This window comes from Elephas maximus, chromosome 3 (assembly GCF_024166365.1).
Source record: "Elephas maximus indicus isolate mEleMax1 chromosome 3, mEleMax1 primary haplotype, whole genome shotgun sequence".
In the NCBI taxonomy this organism is placed as follows: Eukaryota; Metazoa; Chordata; class Mammalia; order Proboscidea; family Elephantidae; genus Elephas; species Elephas maximus.
The window spans coordinates 199,293,273-199,308,241 of NC_064821.1; the positions used below are offsets into that span (position 1 = coordinate 199,293,273).

The 14,969-nt window shown below is 41.6% G+C and overlaps 1 protein-coding gene across 2 annotated transcripts in view; it reads right to left on the minus strand.

Moving 5' to 3' along the window:
* The window catches only part of CD84 (CD84 molecule), a 42,296-nt gene extending 27,327 nt beyond the window's left edge, over positions 1–14,969 (minus strand). For both annotated transcript variants that reach the window (XM_049880979.1, XM_049880978.1), the window contains exon 1: positions 14,885–14,969. In XM_049880979.1, the coding sequence (XP_049736936.1) occupies positions 14,885–14,930 (46 nt within the window). In that variant the 5' untranslated portion in view covers positions 14,931–14,969. The remainder of the gene's footprint in view (positions 1–14,884) is intronic.

Genomic DNA, 14,969 nt, shown 5'->3' on the forward strand with positions numbered 1-14,969 from the left:
TGCAGAGGCGTGAGGTGAGGACTCTGTACAATTCAACACTTCATCTGGGGTCTTAGGGGGTGAAGGGTCTCAAAGTTACAGCATGTAGTGGAAAGATAGGTAGGCAGAAGATGCAGGTGCTAGTACTTCCACTTACAAGCTGAGCAACCTTAAGCAAGTCTCAAAATCTTACTGAGTCTCAGTTTCTTCATCTATAAAATGAAAGTATTGGCTATATTTACCCCATCTATTTTGTGAGCATAAATGATGTGATATAAATCAACGTGCTTTGTGAACCATCAAGACAAAATAAATATTAGTTATTTCTGAGGTTATTATTAACGATGAAGAGAGGATCATCATCACCATCTCCTTCATCATCTTTCTAACAATTGGCACATATCTTTTAGGGCTTCCCTAGTCCGTCCCTAATGATCCCTTATGATGACCTGGGTAACCCCAGGGCCATATTGGAGCATGTATGAAGAGCTACTTTTAAAGGCTAATTTAAGTAAAGCCTGAAGGAATGGTTTCTTAGTCATCTAATGCTGCTGTAACAGAAACACCACAAGTGGATGGCTTTAACAAAGAGAAATTTATTTTCTCACAGTCTGGTAGGCTAGAAGTCCAAATTCAGGGCATCAGCCCCAGGGGAAGGCTTCTCCATCTCTCAGCTCTGGAGGAAGGTCATTGTCATCAATCTTTCCCTAGACTAGGAGTTTCTCTGCACAGGACCCTGAGTCCAAAGGACGCGCACTGCTCCTGGCGCTGCTTTCTTGGCGGTATGAGGTCCCCAACTCTCTGCTTGCTTCCCTTTCCTTTATCTCTTGTAAGATAAAAGGTGGTGCGGGCCACATTCCAGGGAAACTTCCTTTATATTGGATCAGGGGTGTGACCTGAGCAAGCGTGTTACACTCCACCCTAATCCTCTTTAACCACAGGCAGAAATTAGAACACATAGGAAAATCACAAAATGGAGGACAACCACACAATACTGGAATCATGGCCTAACCAAGTTGACGCATATTTTGGGGGGACACAATTCAATCCATGACAAATGGCTTTGGGTATTCTTGGTAGAGTTTACTTTGCTGTTAAAGAGCTTCAGATAAAAAAAAAAAGAGAGAGAGAGAGAATCTCCATATCAATTAACACCAATATTTATTTTCCTAGGTACTGAAGGGACTCAAACATTATATAACTTCTGAATGAGACCTTAACCTGAGCCAAACCAAATCCAATGCCACCGAGTCAATTAGGAAAACCTAATTTCTGGGAGAACTTGTAGCACAAAACTATCTTGAGGATTAATTATGAAATGTATTATGAGCAAGACAAGTTCTATTTTTTTTTTTTAGCAATTTTATATCTGGTTAGGGAAATATGACATGCACACACATGTAACTCTCACTTGCAATATGAGAAAATAAGTGGTAAATTCCAGTGAATGGTAGAGATTTCCAGTGAATAGTAGAGACAGTAATTGCAGTAGGAATTCAAAGAAGGGCGAGATCACTTTGAGCTGCAGTGGTTAGAAAAAACTTCTTAGAGAAAGTAGACTTGGAGGAGTACCTTAAAGAGTCAATAGAATTTTACTGGATCAAAAGGGAAAGCACCTCTTGGGCACAAGAAGCCCCCTGAATAAAAGTTTAGAGGCAGGAGAACTTGTGCTGTAGGTTGGATAAATATAGATCTGCATAACAGAGTAGAGAGAGATAAGGCTGGAGATAAAAATTGAGTTTAGATTTAAGACAGTGTCTTAGTTTTCTAGTGCTTCTCTAACAGAAACACCACAAATAGATGGCATTAACAAATAGAAATTTATTCTTTCATGGTTTGAATTGTGGTGTTGGTGAAGAATATTGAATTATATCATGGACTGCCAAAAGAAAGAACAAATCTGTCTTGGAAGAAGCACGGTCAGAATGCTCCTTACAAGCAAGAATGGTGAGCCTGCATCTTATATACTTTGGCATGTTATCAGGAGGGATCAGCCCCTGGAGAGGGACATCATGGTTGGTAAAGCAGAGGGTCAGCAAAAAAGAGGAAGAACCTCAATGAGATGGATTGAAACAATGACTGCAACAATGGGCTCAAACGTAACAATGATTGTGAGGATGGCGCAGGACCTGGCAGTATTTTGCTCTGTTGTACATAGGGTCACTATGAGCTGGAACTGACTCAACGGCACCTAACAACAACAACGTGGTGTAGGAGGCTAGAGGTCTGAATTCAGTGCTCCAGCTCTAGGGGAAGGCTTTCTGTCTCTTTTGGCTCTGGGAAATGTCCTTGTCTTCTTTCAACATCTGTGGGCCCAGCTTTCTTTGGAAATCTTCATGTGTCTTGGTATCAATCTTCCCTTGGGTCTAGGAGGTTCTCAGTGCTGGCACCCTGGATCCAAAGGACACGCTTTGCTCCCAGCATTTCTTTCTTGGTGGCAATGAGTCCCTCTTCTCTGTGCACTTCTCTCTTCATTTGTCTTTGTAAGATAAAAGCTGTGACTCAAGCAAGGGTGGTGCATTCTACCTAATCCTTATTAACATAACCTAATCATGCCTCCTTAATATGATGGACAACTCACTCCCAAATGGGGCCATAACCACAGGCATAGAGGCTAGGATTTACAACACATAATTATATCAGACTGCAAAATGGAGGACAATCACACAATACCAGGAATCATGGCCTAGCCAAGTTGCCATGAATTTTAGGAGGACACAATTCAATCCATGACAGACAGCCTTGAATTTAAGGTACACACCATAGGTAGAGGGGAGCTATGAAAGTTTTTGAGGATGAAGTTTAAAATGATGTTTTAGGGTCATAGTAATATGGTAATGATGTGTAGAAAGAGTAAGACAGAAGAAAATATGGGGGTAGACTTTCAGAAGACTATTGAAAGTCTAGGCACGAACCAGGGGATGACCGTGGGGATGGGAAGGAAGGGCTGAATTTGACAGATAGTGCCAAGGAAGGCACTGGACAAGGAGATATCTAATAGAACTCAATTATTCAGCAATATTTTTTGAGTGTGTACTTTGTACTAGAAAACTGATATAATGAAAATAAGTCAAAAGGGGAGACAAGCCTACTGTTAGAAATGTTGAATTTGAGATGAGGGTGAACCATCTGTATAAGAAGTTGTAAGGATGGAAGACAAAGAGAGACAATAGAGCTTGAATGGGGTTGTGGCAAAATCTGCCAGGTGATTTCCAATATCTGTTCTCTCCTTCCTTCTTAGTAATAGAATTCCTAAGTTTTAGTTGGGCACACGGTCACCAAGAATACAAACTACGTTGTCTAGCTTTCTGCTAGCTAAGTTTGGTCATGGGACTAATTTCAAGCTAATAGGATACAAGTAGAAGTGTTGTATATGACTTCTGAGTCTTTAAAAACAGGACAATTTGGTTTTTGTTTTTCCCCATCTCTTCCTTGTTTCTTTCAGGCTGGAATGCCATGGCAGCTGGATCTCAGACAGGTATTTTGGACTATGAGGAGGAAGCCAAGTATTAAGGAGGGTGGAGTAGGAAAATAGAAATAAGTCTGGATCTCTGATGACCTTCACAAGAACTATTCCACCAGCTGTGAACTGCCAACTCCAGGCTTTTTTACATGAGCAAGAAATAAGCTTCTTTCTTGTTTAAGCTGTTCTTACTTTGAGTCTCTGTTACTTGCCATCAAACAGAAATTCAAGTGATTTAGGAGTCATCCACAGAGGGAGGATTATTGAAGGAGAGGAGGGTCATTCAGGAGGAGTAGAGCTGAAGTTCAAGGCTGAACATTCAGGCAAATTGAGTAGACCAACTGGTAATAGAGGCAAGAGAGGCACCTATAGCAGACAATATGATGGAACTCAAGAGGACAGAGAATCTCAAGAAAAGAGTCATTGCTGATGTCTCATGATTCAGAGTGTTCGAGCAGGATAAAATTGAAAATGGCTTCTGGATTTGTCCATTAGGAGGTTATCGACGGCCTTTGGGAATGTTGTGCTAGTAAAACAATTCAAGTAGAGGCCAGACTATGGAGGATTGAGGACAGAACAGGTGACAAGGAAGTGGAGGAGAAGCTTGGTAGTGAAAGAAAGATGATAAAATAGAACAATAGTTAGAGGGTCAAGTAAAACTAATTTATCCAATTTTTTTTTTTTTTTTTTTAAGATAAAAGAGATTGGTGGGGGAGAGATGGTAGGGAGGGAGAGCAGAGAGAGATTTCTCTGATCCACCCTGCTCTATGTTAGGTACTCCTACCCATGGCATCCTTGGTGTTCTGTTTCCCTTTCATAGTACTTGCCACAATATATAGTAGTCATGAATCCACAAGTCTGTATTTCTGGATACCATGAACTCCTTGTGTGCAAGAACCGTTCCTTCAAATCCCCAGTACCCAGCACAGTGCAGAATGCAGGTTTGTCATGGAAAAAGACATGAAAGAGAAAGGATGGGCAGTGGAAGACATGACTTTTCAAACAGAAGTGGAAGGGATGATGGGGAAAGGAAAGGATGACAAAGGACAAGGAAAGGTATTTTGAGGGGTTGTTAAGGGTAGGGTTAGAAAAAAGCCTGATTTGTGAGGTAGAAGGGCACAGATTTGAACCAGATGAGCCTGTGTTCAAGCTCTAGCCCTGACATTTACTGAGGACCTTATCTTACACTACTGAAACCCCAAACCAAAGGAGTTGATTCTGACTCATAGTGACCCCATAGGGTTTCCAAGGTGTAAATCTCTACGGAAGCAGACTGCCACATCTTTCTCCCACAGAGCAGCGGGTGGTTTCGAACCACTGACCTTTTGGTTAGCAGTCAGTCACTTTAATACTTTACTAAAGGTGTACATAATGCCTGCCTCATAGAATTGTTGTAAGGGCATACAGAAAGCACTTAATACATAGTGAACATTTTGGGGTAAAGAGGGTAGAATGGAAGAAGGTCATGTTTGATGGCATTCATCTCTTCATAAATGTCAAAGGTGTGGGCATCTGCTGAGAGTCAGGAGGCAAAGGTGGGACTGGTTAGGAAGTATAAAGATTAGGGGTACAGGTTTTGAATCCAGGTATATTCAAACTTGGCTATATTCTCCTGAGCAGACTACTGAAACTCTCTGATTCTCAAGTTCCTCACCTTTTAAAATATGAATAATTATTAAATGTGATTATGGAGATAAACCATTTAGCACAATTTCTGGCACATATAAATGGTAGTTGTTATTTTAACATTTATTAATGCCACGATGAAGAATGGAGTCCTGGTGGTGCAGTGGTTAAGAGCTTGGCTGCCAACCAAAAGGTCAGCGGTTTGAATCCACCAGCTGCTCTTTGGAAACCCTATGGGGCGGTTCTACTCTGTCCTATAGGGTTGCTGTGAGTCAGACTCGACAGCAACAGGTTTGGTTTTTTAGGATTTATGAGGAATACCATAGAGAGTCACCAAGAGATTAACGAAGAGGATTAAGGGGTTGCTGGCCTTGGGTGGAGAAGAGGTAACCTGAATGTATGACATCCCTAATGAGTGTGATTTCCTGACTTTTACATGCCAGACCACAGAGAAAGGCAACATCTCCAGAAGAGAGGTGGATGGAAAAATCTGTTTACTGTGTCTCTTAGGTACCTATATGGTGAATAGGAAACCTGGGATTGAAGGACAGGATGACACCAACTTGGACAGGGAGCATTGTGGGCAGGCTGTTCATTGCAGGTGGCCCTCCTCTTCTGGTTGGACCTGGAACACCTTCCCTAATGCGCCTTTGTGTATTGGGTTGTAACCGGTAACCCTTGTTTTCTTGAATGATCCCATGCATATGAATGGACTTTACAAATATACATTTCATGATTAAGTATCTGCCAACAACCTGTGTACCAGAAAATGCCATAGGGGTAGCAAGAAAAAGAAAGATATTTGACAAAAAAGGAAATTTCATCTGGGCTAGAAAGGATAGGAGCCTTTAACTGGCTAGAGGAAAATTCCTCAGGGATGGAGAAGAGAAATTTTTTTTAAAAAGCGTTGGGTGAAACCAAAAGAGATTTTGAAATATTAAATATTGATGATAATGGAGAAAACATTTTAACTACTAAAATCTAGTAGTTCTACTCAGATTATCCTTAAAACCCAAAACCAAACCCAGTGCTGTCAAGTTGATTCCGACTCATAGCGACCCTATAGGACAGAGTAGAACTGCCCCATAGAGTTTCCAAAGAGCACCTGGTGGATTCGAACTGCCGACCCTTTGGTTCGCAGCCATAGCACTTAACCACTAGGCCACCAGGGTTTCCAGATTATCCTTGGATTCTATTAAAAACAAGAGATAGTATGCATTTGGGGCTTGTGGGGCTCCCTATCTCCTTTTCACATACTTTACCGTCATCTACTGCACCCTATCTGATCTGGCCCCTCGTTCCCTTTGCCTTCTCATTTCCCACTCATGTCTCCCTCACTCATGCAACCACACTGGCTTCCTTGTTGTACTTCAGACAGCCCAGGAACACTGTTAACTACAGACTTTTGCACTTGCTATTCTTTTCTACAACACTCTTCCCAGCGCTCCCTCGCTTCACTTAGGTCCCTGGTTCAGTATTTTCCCATCAGAAATCACTTTCTCTACCACTAAATTTAAAATAGCAACCCTCACCCCATCATTTTCTATTGCTTTGCCTTACTTTATTTTTCTTCATAGCAGTTCTCACTCACTACTAAAGTACTGTATTCATTTATTTATTACCTCCCCCTCACACACCAGTACTATAATGTAGGTGCCAGGAATGAAGAGTCTTTGTTTTGGTCGTATTGTTTCCCCAAGATCATGAGTGAGTCGTTTACTTGCTAAGTCTCAGGGTCCTAGTCAGTAAATGAAATAAAAAAGATCTGCTTTGCCACTTTGAGGAACTGTGAGGATTATGTCTGAGAATGCTCTAAAGTATGTATACTGTCTAGAGAATAATCTAGAGATCTAAGGGGAGTCCCACCATGAGGAGCACTCTTTACCTGCCCCCAAGTAAGGCACCATGACTTTATTGATTAAGAGCCACACTATTCAGGCTTAAATCCTGGCTCTGACAAGTACTAGCCATGAGACCTTGGGAAAGTTAGTAAACTCTCTCTGCTTCTGTTTCCTCATCTCCAAAATTAAGCTACCTGTAGGATTTACCTCATGGAAGTATCATGAGGGTTAAATGAGTTAGCATTTGTAAACCTCTTAGAACAGTGCTTGGCATATGCTGAGTGCTATATGTGTTTGTTAGACAAAACAAATACTCATTGTTACAGATATTTAAAAAACACCTCTGGCAACTCTGAAGGGAAGAGGAAGTATTGGGGGTATCGGGAAGATGTTCCAGACGGTTGGCTTGTACCTATTAATGACAGTGGAAATGAGGAAGACTGTATTCTTGCTTAATAACCACAGTGCTCACATCCTTTGCTTCTTCAGGATCTTTCAAGTAAACGTTTCTGATTCTTCTTTTGTCACTAGCTAACCTTGCCCTCCTCTCCTCCCATCTACTGTTTCCTACAGTCAGTATGCACTTTACTTAAGTAGGAGTATGTGGGCACTGGGAGTCACTGGGTGGTGCAAATGGTTAACGTGCTTGAGTGCTCACCAAAATGTTAAAGGTTTGAGTCTACCCAGAGGTGCTTGGGAAGAAAGACCTGGCAATCTTCTTCCAAAAAATTAGCCACTGAAAACCTTATGGAGCACAGTTCTACTCTGACACAAATGGGGCTGCGGTGAGTTGGAATCAAATTGACAGCAACTGCTTTTCTTTGTTGTTGTTTGTTTGTTTTTAATGTAGATGCTGCATGGGACAGGGCACCATAAGGTCGCCCCAGCTTTTCTATACTTAAGGCATCATTCTCTTCTCGGGTGGCTGGAGTCATCAGGCCCAAAGAGGAAAATCTGCTTTTCCACCCACCTCCCATGACTGCTGTGTGCTGTGTGTCATGCACGCTGATTCAGACACTGGTCTCTGTTCTTACTCCTTTGATTAAACTGTGATGGGACGGGGCAGCTTTATCATAACTGCCTCTATAAAAACAGAAGAAAAAATAACATTTGAACAAACTTGAGAACAGTATCTTGGTCACAGGGAATCCCAATGACAAGGCTTAGAAATAACACAGCCAGTAGCTCAGGAACTCAGGTAATAGGCAGCGTTGATGGCCCTGTGAGATTCACAGGGATCAGTGAGTGACCTCAGGGAGATCTACTGGTCAGAGGATGGTTTTAGACTGGGAAAAGGCAGGAGAGAAAGGAATTAATCCAGCTCCTCATAGACTTTTGCCAAGTGAGTACCTCAAAGGAAACTTTTAGAACAGAAGGAATGGGTGGGGGGAGGCTTGGCCTAATACTTTGTGGGGAAATTAAGAATGACACTGATGATGATTATGTCCTGTCTGTGTGATACTTCATCGAGTTTGATAAATGTAACCAACCTATTCATGAAAGTAAGTCAGACATACGAAAGAGAGTTCAAGGTACAGAAAATTTCTGTTCTGAAGGGGGTTGATAGCCATCACTATTTCCTTCTCTAAAATCAATTGTGTTGCTGGTCTCTGAATCTCCCATCTTCCTAGAAGCACCAATGTGCTGTAGCATCTTTGGCCAAAGGTAAATATTAATTGCTCTCATAAAGTAAAGAAATATTTGCTTACTCAATAAATTCTATTGAGCACCTTCCTACTCTGGCCGGGCACTGGGCTAAGCATGGGGAATGCAACAGCAAGAAATTACAACCAGGGGTCCCCATTTTATCTTTAGTTACTGGGTGGTGGTTTCAAATGATAGTTGTCTCTATCTTCTTTAGTTTTAATATTTTTCTTCAAAACCATCATAGGAATTGGACTGCGCAGGACACACATTTATAAAATTGCCATTTGATACAAATGTACGATCCAACATATGTACATTTGGCAGAACTCGGCTTCTGCAATGTAGGGAACTAGTGGGGGGAGAAATGAAAGGTGGAACCTCCCTGGATATTGCAGCCCTGGGAGGGTGACCAGAGATAGATGAACCATATAGCATCCAAAGGAGAGTCAGATGTAATGGTCATACAGAATGAAGAAAAGTAGAAGGAAAAAGGAAACAAAGGATTGGGCAACCAGAAGTTTTGTGTAACTACCCATATTGACGGGAAGTCCTTAGTCATGATGTTTAAAGAAAAGAGACCTATTCAAGTCAACCCACATAACAGTAGGACTATTTCTCCCTGGAATTTTTTCTAGATGTCATTTTTATTGAGATGTGGGTTGACTTGAATCAGTTTCTTCAACACACACACACACATTCTTAAAACAAAGATGGGTTTGAGGCTATCCACTGTTTATCACTGCTCCCCTCTATTAGCATACAATCAAAAACTGAGTATGACAAAGGAAACATGAGCACTGGGATGACTCTACCAACATCCCTGCCTCCCCACCCTCCACTCATTGCTTTTACCTTTCTTTTCCAGCTTCTCACATAAATGAGCTTGTTGTTAGCTCTCATCAAGTCAGTCCTCAACTTGTGGCAACTCCAGGCACATCGGAACAAACTGCTACCTGTGTCATTCCCACGAGTGGTTGGGGGTCAGGTTGTTGTGATCCGCAGGATTTTCACTGGCTGATTTTTCTGAAGTAGACTTTCAGACTTTTCTTCCTAGTCCATCACAGTCTAGAAGCTTCACTGAAACCTGTTTAGCATCATAGCAACACGCAGGCCTTCACCGACAGACAGGTACTGGCCGTGCATGAGGTGCGTTGGCCAGAATTGAACCCAGGTCACCTACGCGGAAGTCAAGAATTCTACCACAGAACCACCGCTACCCACTAGATGAGCTTAGTTGCCCCCGAACTTGGAGATTCATCCCTCTCCAAGGTTCAAGACAAGAAAAGCTTGATTCAGGAAATCCTTAGCAGCCTGAATGGCCTGGCACTGATCTTTGAGCACCTGTCGAGAAGGTGCTCCGGCTGCCTCATCTGCCACCATATTGATCTCCAGGCTATTTCAGCAGAGGAGTTGAGCTTCTATTCCCTCCCTCCAGAATCCTGTTTCATCACAGAGATGTGATAAAATCCCGCCTCTATTTGGAGACTGGGTTTTTGAGATGATGTCCTGATATTCAGTTTTCTCCAAATGTAATACGTCCCCATTTCTATAACTGGGCTTCTGCTTTTGAGCCCATTTTGAGTGTCAGTGGTAGTAAATGGCTCAAATCTCTTTCTACAACAGAAACTTTGTCTTGATCTTAGAGGCCCCTCTCTGCGAGGACTTCAGACCAGTGGTAGACCTGGCCCCTTCCCCAGGCATGAAATCCTGTCTCTGACCCCCAGAATGATGGTCGGGGCCTAGATATCCATGTACAGATATCTAGATGGGGCCACTTATCTCTTTTGTAAGTATTGTAAGTATTGACTGCTGTAATGCCCCATGACTGTGCTCTACATCCAACAGGATATCAAGATGTTTTGGAAGCTCGTTTCTTTTCAAAGAAGCTAATTTGAGTCAACCTAAATCATAACGAAGTGAATGGTACTTGAACCATGTCTGGGAGGGTCGTTTCTTTGAATTTTCTGCCTTGCTGGTCTGCCTAAATATTCCTATTGGCAAGGACCTTACCACCAGCCTCTATGCTCCTCTGTGATTGGGTGTAGAGACAGGCCCAGCCTCTGCCTGAACAATCCTGTCTTGGGACTAAATAAATCACTTCTCTTTACTGGCAGATTTCAAAATGTGACAGCCATCAGTAGTGGGGACAGCATTTTACTCTGCTTCAGCACTGAAGTGGGTGAAGGCAGCATGATCAGTGTTTAAGACTACAGACACTGGTGCTCAAACCCTACTTTGACTAAATGACCTCTAACTTTCTGTGCCTCCGTGTTTTCATCTCGAAAATGGGGATGCCACTAGTACCCATCTCACAGGATATTGTGAAGATTAAACAAAATAATAAATATAGACAACTGAGAGTAATGACGGACATACAGTGACTGTTCCATAAACGGTTAGCTATTGCTATTACTGATGGGAGTTAGAAGAAGAGAACAAGAGGAGGGGCTGAAGAAACAGAAGCTAGGAAGGGGTGGAGGAAAGGAGGATTTAAAAGAGTATGAGAGAACATGTAGGGGAAAATGGGCATGGAGCAAAAGTGCTGGACTCTTCTGTCCTCCTGTCCCTGAGGGTGAGTGACTACTAGGACATGTGGAACGACAGCCAGAGTCAGTGTTCCTAAAGTCATGATGAGAAAGCTGAGCTCAAACCACGAGACCGTTAGTCTTGATCCTTAACAGAGATCTTTTCCCACATAGAGCAGTCATGAGTCTGCAAACTCAGCGTTCTCCTATTTTAGGGGAACTCAGGGGAAAATACAGATTTTAACTTCATGTCTCCATTGTGTCGTGGCTGCTTCAACCGATCTGAACTTCAGAGTTCACTCCTAAGCCCAATGCCGAATAGAAGGGACCACGTATGCCAGGAATGGCAGCAGGAGGAATTTAGGGTAGATTTCTGCACCCCAAAAATGCTCGTAGAATAATGTTTAAGAGGTGAACATGGCCATTTAGCAAAGGTAAATGATATCTGAAGACACTTCTGGCTTTACTTCTATAAAAATAAAGCCCCAACCCCCATTTTATGGGTCCCTGACAAAATTAATGTCTCATCCTCAATTTTCTTTCTCAGAACCCTGACAGCCCACACCTGAAGTAAAACTTCCAGCATCTTTTCTCCTTCTTCTTTTCTTTGAACCGTCCTAAAAACAAGAGTGTGTATTGCCCAGCATTTCTGTGTAAAAAACCACAGGCCCTTTCAAATTTGGCATAAGAGTAAGTGTGAAAAACAATAGGAATATTAGCTAATATTTGTGAACACTTATACTATGTTTCAGGTACTGTGCTAAATACTGTACGTGTATTATCATTTTGATTCTGATATCCAAATAGATATCATTATAGGTGATTCCTACTGGATAGGTACCAATAGCTCTCCATTTTGAAGCTGAAGTTTGAATGATTTACCACTTTCCAACCTGATCACTTCGACTTCAGTTTCAGTAGATCAGAGAAGACAAAGAGGATATTTAAATGACTGAACAGGCACATGAAAAGATGTTCAATGTCATTAGTCATTAAAAAAAAAAAACCCAAACCCATTGCTGTTGAGTCAATTCCTGCTCATAACGATCCTATAGGACAGAGTAGAACTGCCCCACAGGGCTCCCGAAGAGTGCCCGGTGGATTTGAACTGCTGATCTTTTGGTTAGCAGCCATCACACATAACCACTATGCCACCAGGGTTTCCCATTAATCATTAGGAAGATGCAAACCAAAACCACAATGAGATACCACCTCACTCCCATTTGAATAAACAACAACAAAAAAAACCGAAACCCATTGTTGTCAAGTCAATTCCGACTCATAGCAACCCTATATAGGACAGAGCAGAACTGCCCCATGTGGTTTCCAAGGAGTGCCTGGTGGATTCAAACTGCCGACTTTTGGTTAGCAGCTGTAGTTCTTAAGCACTATACCACCAGGGTTTCCCCCATTAGAATCGCAATGAGGAAACAAACAACGGCGTTGAAGGGTGTTGGTGAGGTTGTGGAGAAACTGGAACTCTCATTCTTTGCTGGTGGGAAAGTAAAATGGTATAGCCACTATGAAAAACAGTTTAGTGGTTCTTCAAAAAGTTAAACATAGAACTATCATATGACCCAGCAATCCTAATCCTAGGTATACACCCAGAAGAAGCCAACGAAGCACGGCAAACAGAAACCTGTACACCAATGTTCATTACAGCACTTTTTGTAATAGGTAAAATGTGGAAGCAACTTAAATGTTCATCAACGGGTGGATAAAGGAAATGTGGTATATACATACAACGGAATATCATGCAGCCATAAAGAGAAATGAAGTTCTAATGCATGCCACAACATGGATAAACTTTGCAAACATTATACTGGGTAAAGTCAGTCAGTCACAAAAGGACAAATATTATATGATCTCACTTATAAGGACTAGGCAAATATATAGAAATTGAAGTGTATTATTAGTGGTTACCAGGAGTGGGAAGGAGGGGGAAAAAGGGAAGTTTTTGCTTAGGGGACATTGAGTTTATGTTAATGGTGGTGGAATAATTTGGAAAAGGATAGCCATTATGGTTGCACAACTGAGTTATTCATGTAGAAGTTGTTGAATTGGCGGAGTTTTGTTGTGTATATTTTCACCACACACACACACAAAAAAAAAATTATTGAACACTTAAACAAAAAGAGAATTCCAACTCATAGTGATACTATAAGACAGAGTAGAACTGCCCCATAGGGTTTCCAAGGAGCACCTGGTGGATTTGAACTGCCGACCCTTTGGTTAGCAACCAAACTCTTAACCACTACGCCACCAGGGTTTCCTAAAACCCATTGCCATCGAGTCGATTCTGACTCACAGCGAGCCTATAGGACAGAGTAGAACTTCCCCATATAGTTTCCAAGGAGCATCTGGTTGATTCAAACCGCCATCCTTTTGGTTAGCAGCCTTAGCTCTTAACCACTACGCCACCAGGGTTTCCAAGAACGTAGGCATGAAAATTGTGGACTGCTTTGCAAATTAAGTAGTATCAAATGCCACACTGTCCAGCTTGTCTCTGGATGACTGGATAGGACCTGAGAATTCCACTTAGGTTCTACCCAGCTCTTTTCCTAATTTACTTGCATTTTCTGTCTGCCAGACCAGGGCAACCACGATAGGGTTCAAAAACTTGACCAGCCTAGAGGTTGCAATCTCCACGAAGCTCAAATTAAGGGAGCTACAGCTTTCAATGGTCCAGGAAACCAGAAACCAAGGTGCATTATCCCACCTTAAGAAAATCTTTACTCTTCAAGTTCCCTGGGTTCTAAATCGTGCCAGAAATTTACTATAGCATTTTCAGAGCTGTAAGACACACTAGAAATAATGATTCGGAAATGTCAAACACAGTCAATTTTTATACAAACAGGACAATTGTTTGCAGTTAATGAGATAAATATGTGAAATAATAAAGCATCCTCAAATCTATGTTAATGCTACATAGTTCTCCTTGTAATAACAACAACCAATTTTTATTTTATCCTTTATAGTTTACCCTAAAGCCATAAGTGAGAAAAACAAGATTTTTAGCTCAAGTTCTCCACCTCATTTTTGAAACTTAATTTATTCGTAAAGTAGGGTAATAATCTCTTCCCCATTTATTTTAGAGGGTTTTGGAGGATAAAAGCAGAGTACTAGCTCTGAACATGCTTTGAAAATAAAGGGATCTTATAGAAACGAGGGCCTGGTGGTGTAGGGGTTAAGAGCTACGGCTGCCAACAAAAGGTCGGCAGTTCCAGTCCACCAACTGATCCTTGGAGCAATTCTACTGTGTCCTATAGGGTTGCTATGAGTCGGAATCGACTCCACAGCAATAAGTTTCATTGATTTTTATAGAAATGAGGTTTTTACGGTGATAATCATAAGTAATGCATTACTATAACATGATAGAACAACGAAATATAATCAGGAGAGCGTATCTTTATCAAAAACCAAATAACACATTCTAATGGGTAAAAGAAATTGTTTTTTAAAATTTTTCAAGGTTTTAGATTATCTATGTTTTTGCTGGGCTCTGTGGGTGGGTCTACTAAGCGCTGACTGTCCTGAACAACGGGTTTTATCTCAGACCTTTGGAGACTGGGCACAGATAAAATTCAGAAACGTCAACTCCAGAGCTGAAAAATATTTAGGTTGAATCTTAGTTTCTCCCCAGCCTTTTTTGAGTACAGCATATACAGATTTTTTTTATACAGAGACTCAAGGTGTTTCTGTTAAAAACACACATCAAAAGGGCACTTCAATATCTTCCTCAAGGACAATTTCTAAAACTTTGTGGAAAGACTAGGAGAGGGTCAGCAAGGGTCAGAACTTACAGGTTTGCATGCAAAGCAGCAAGATCCACAGGCGGTGCTGAGCCATTTTCTTCCAGCGTCTAATCTTCTGTGGACAAGAAAGGCA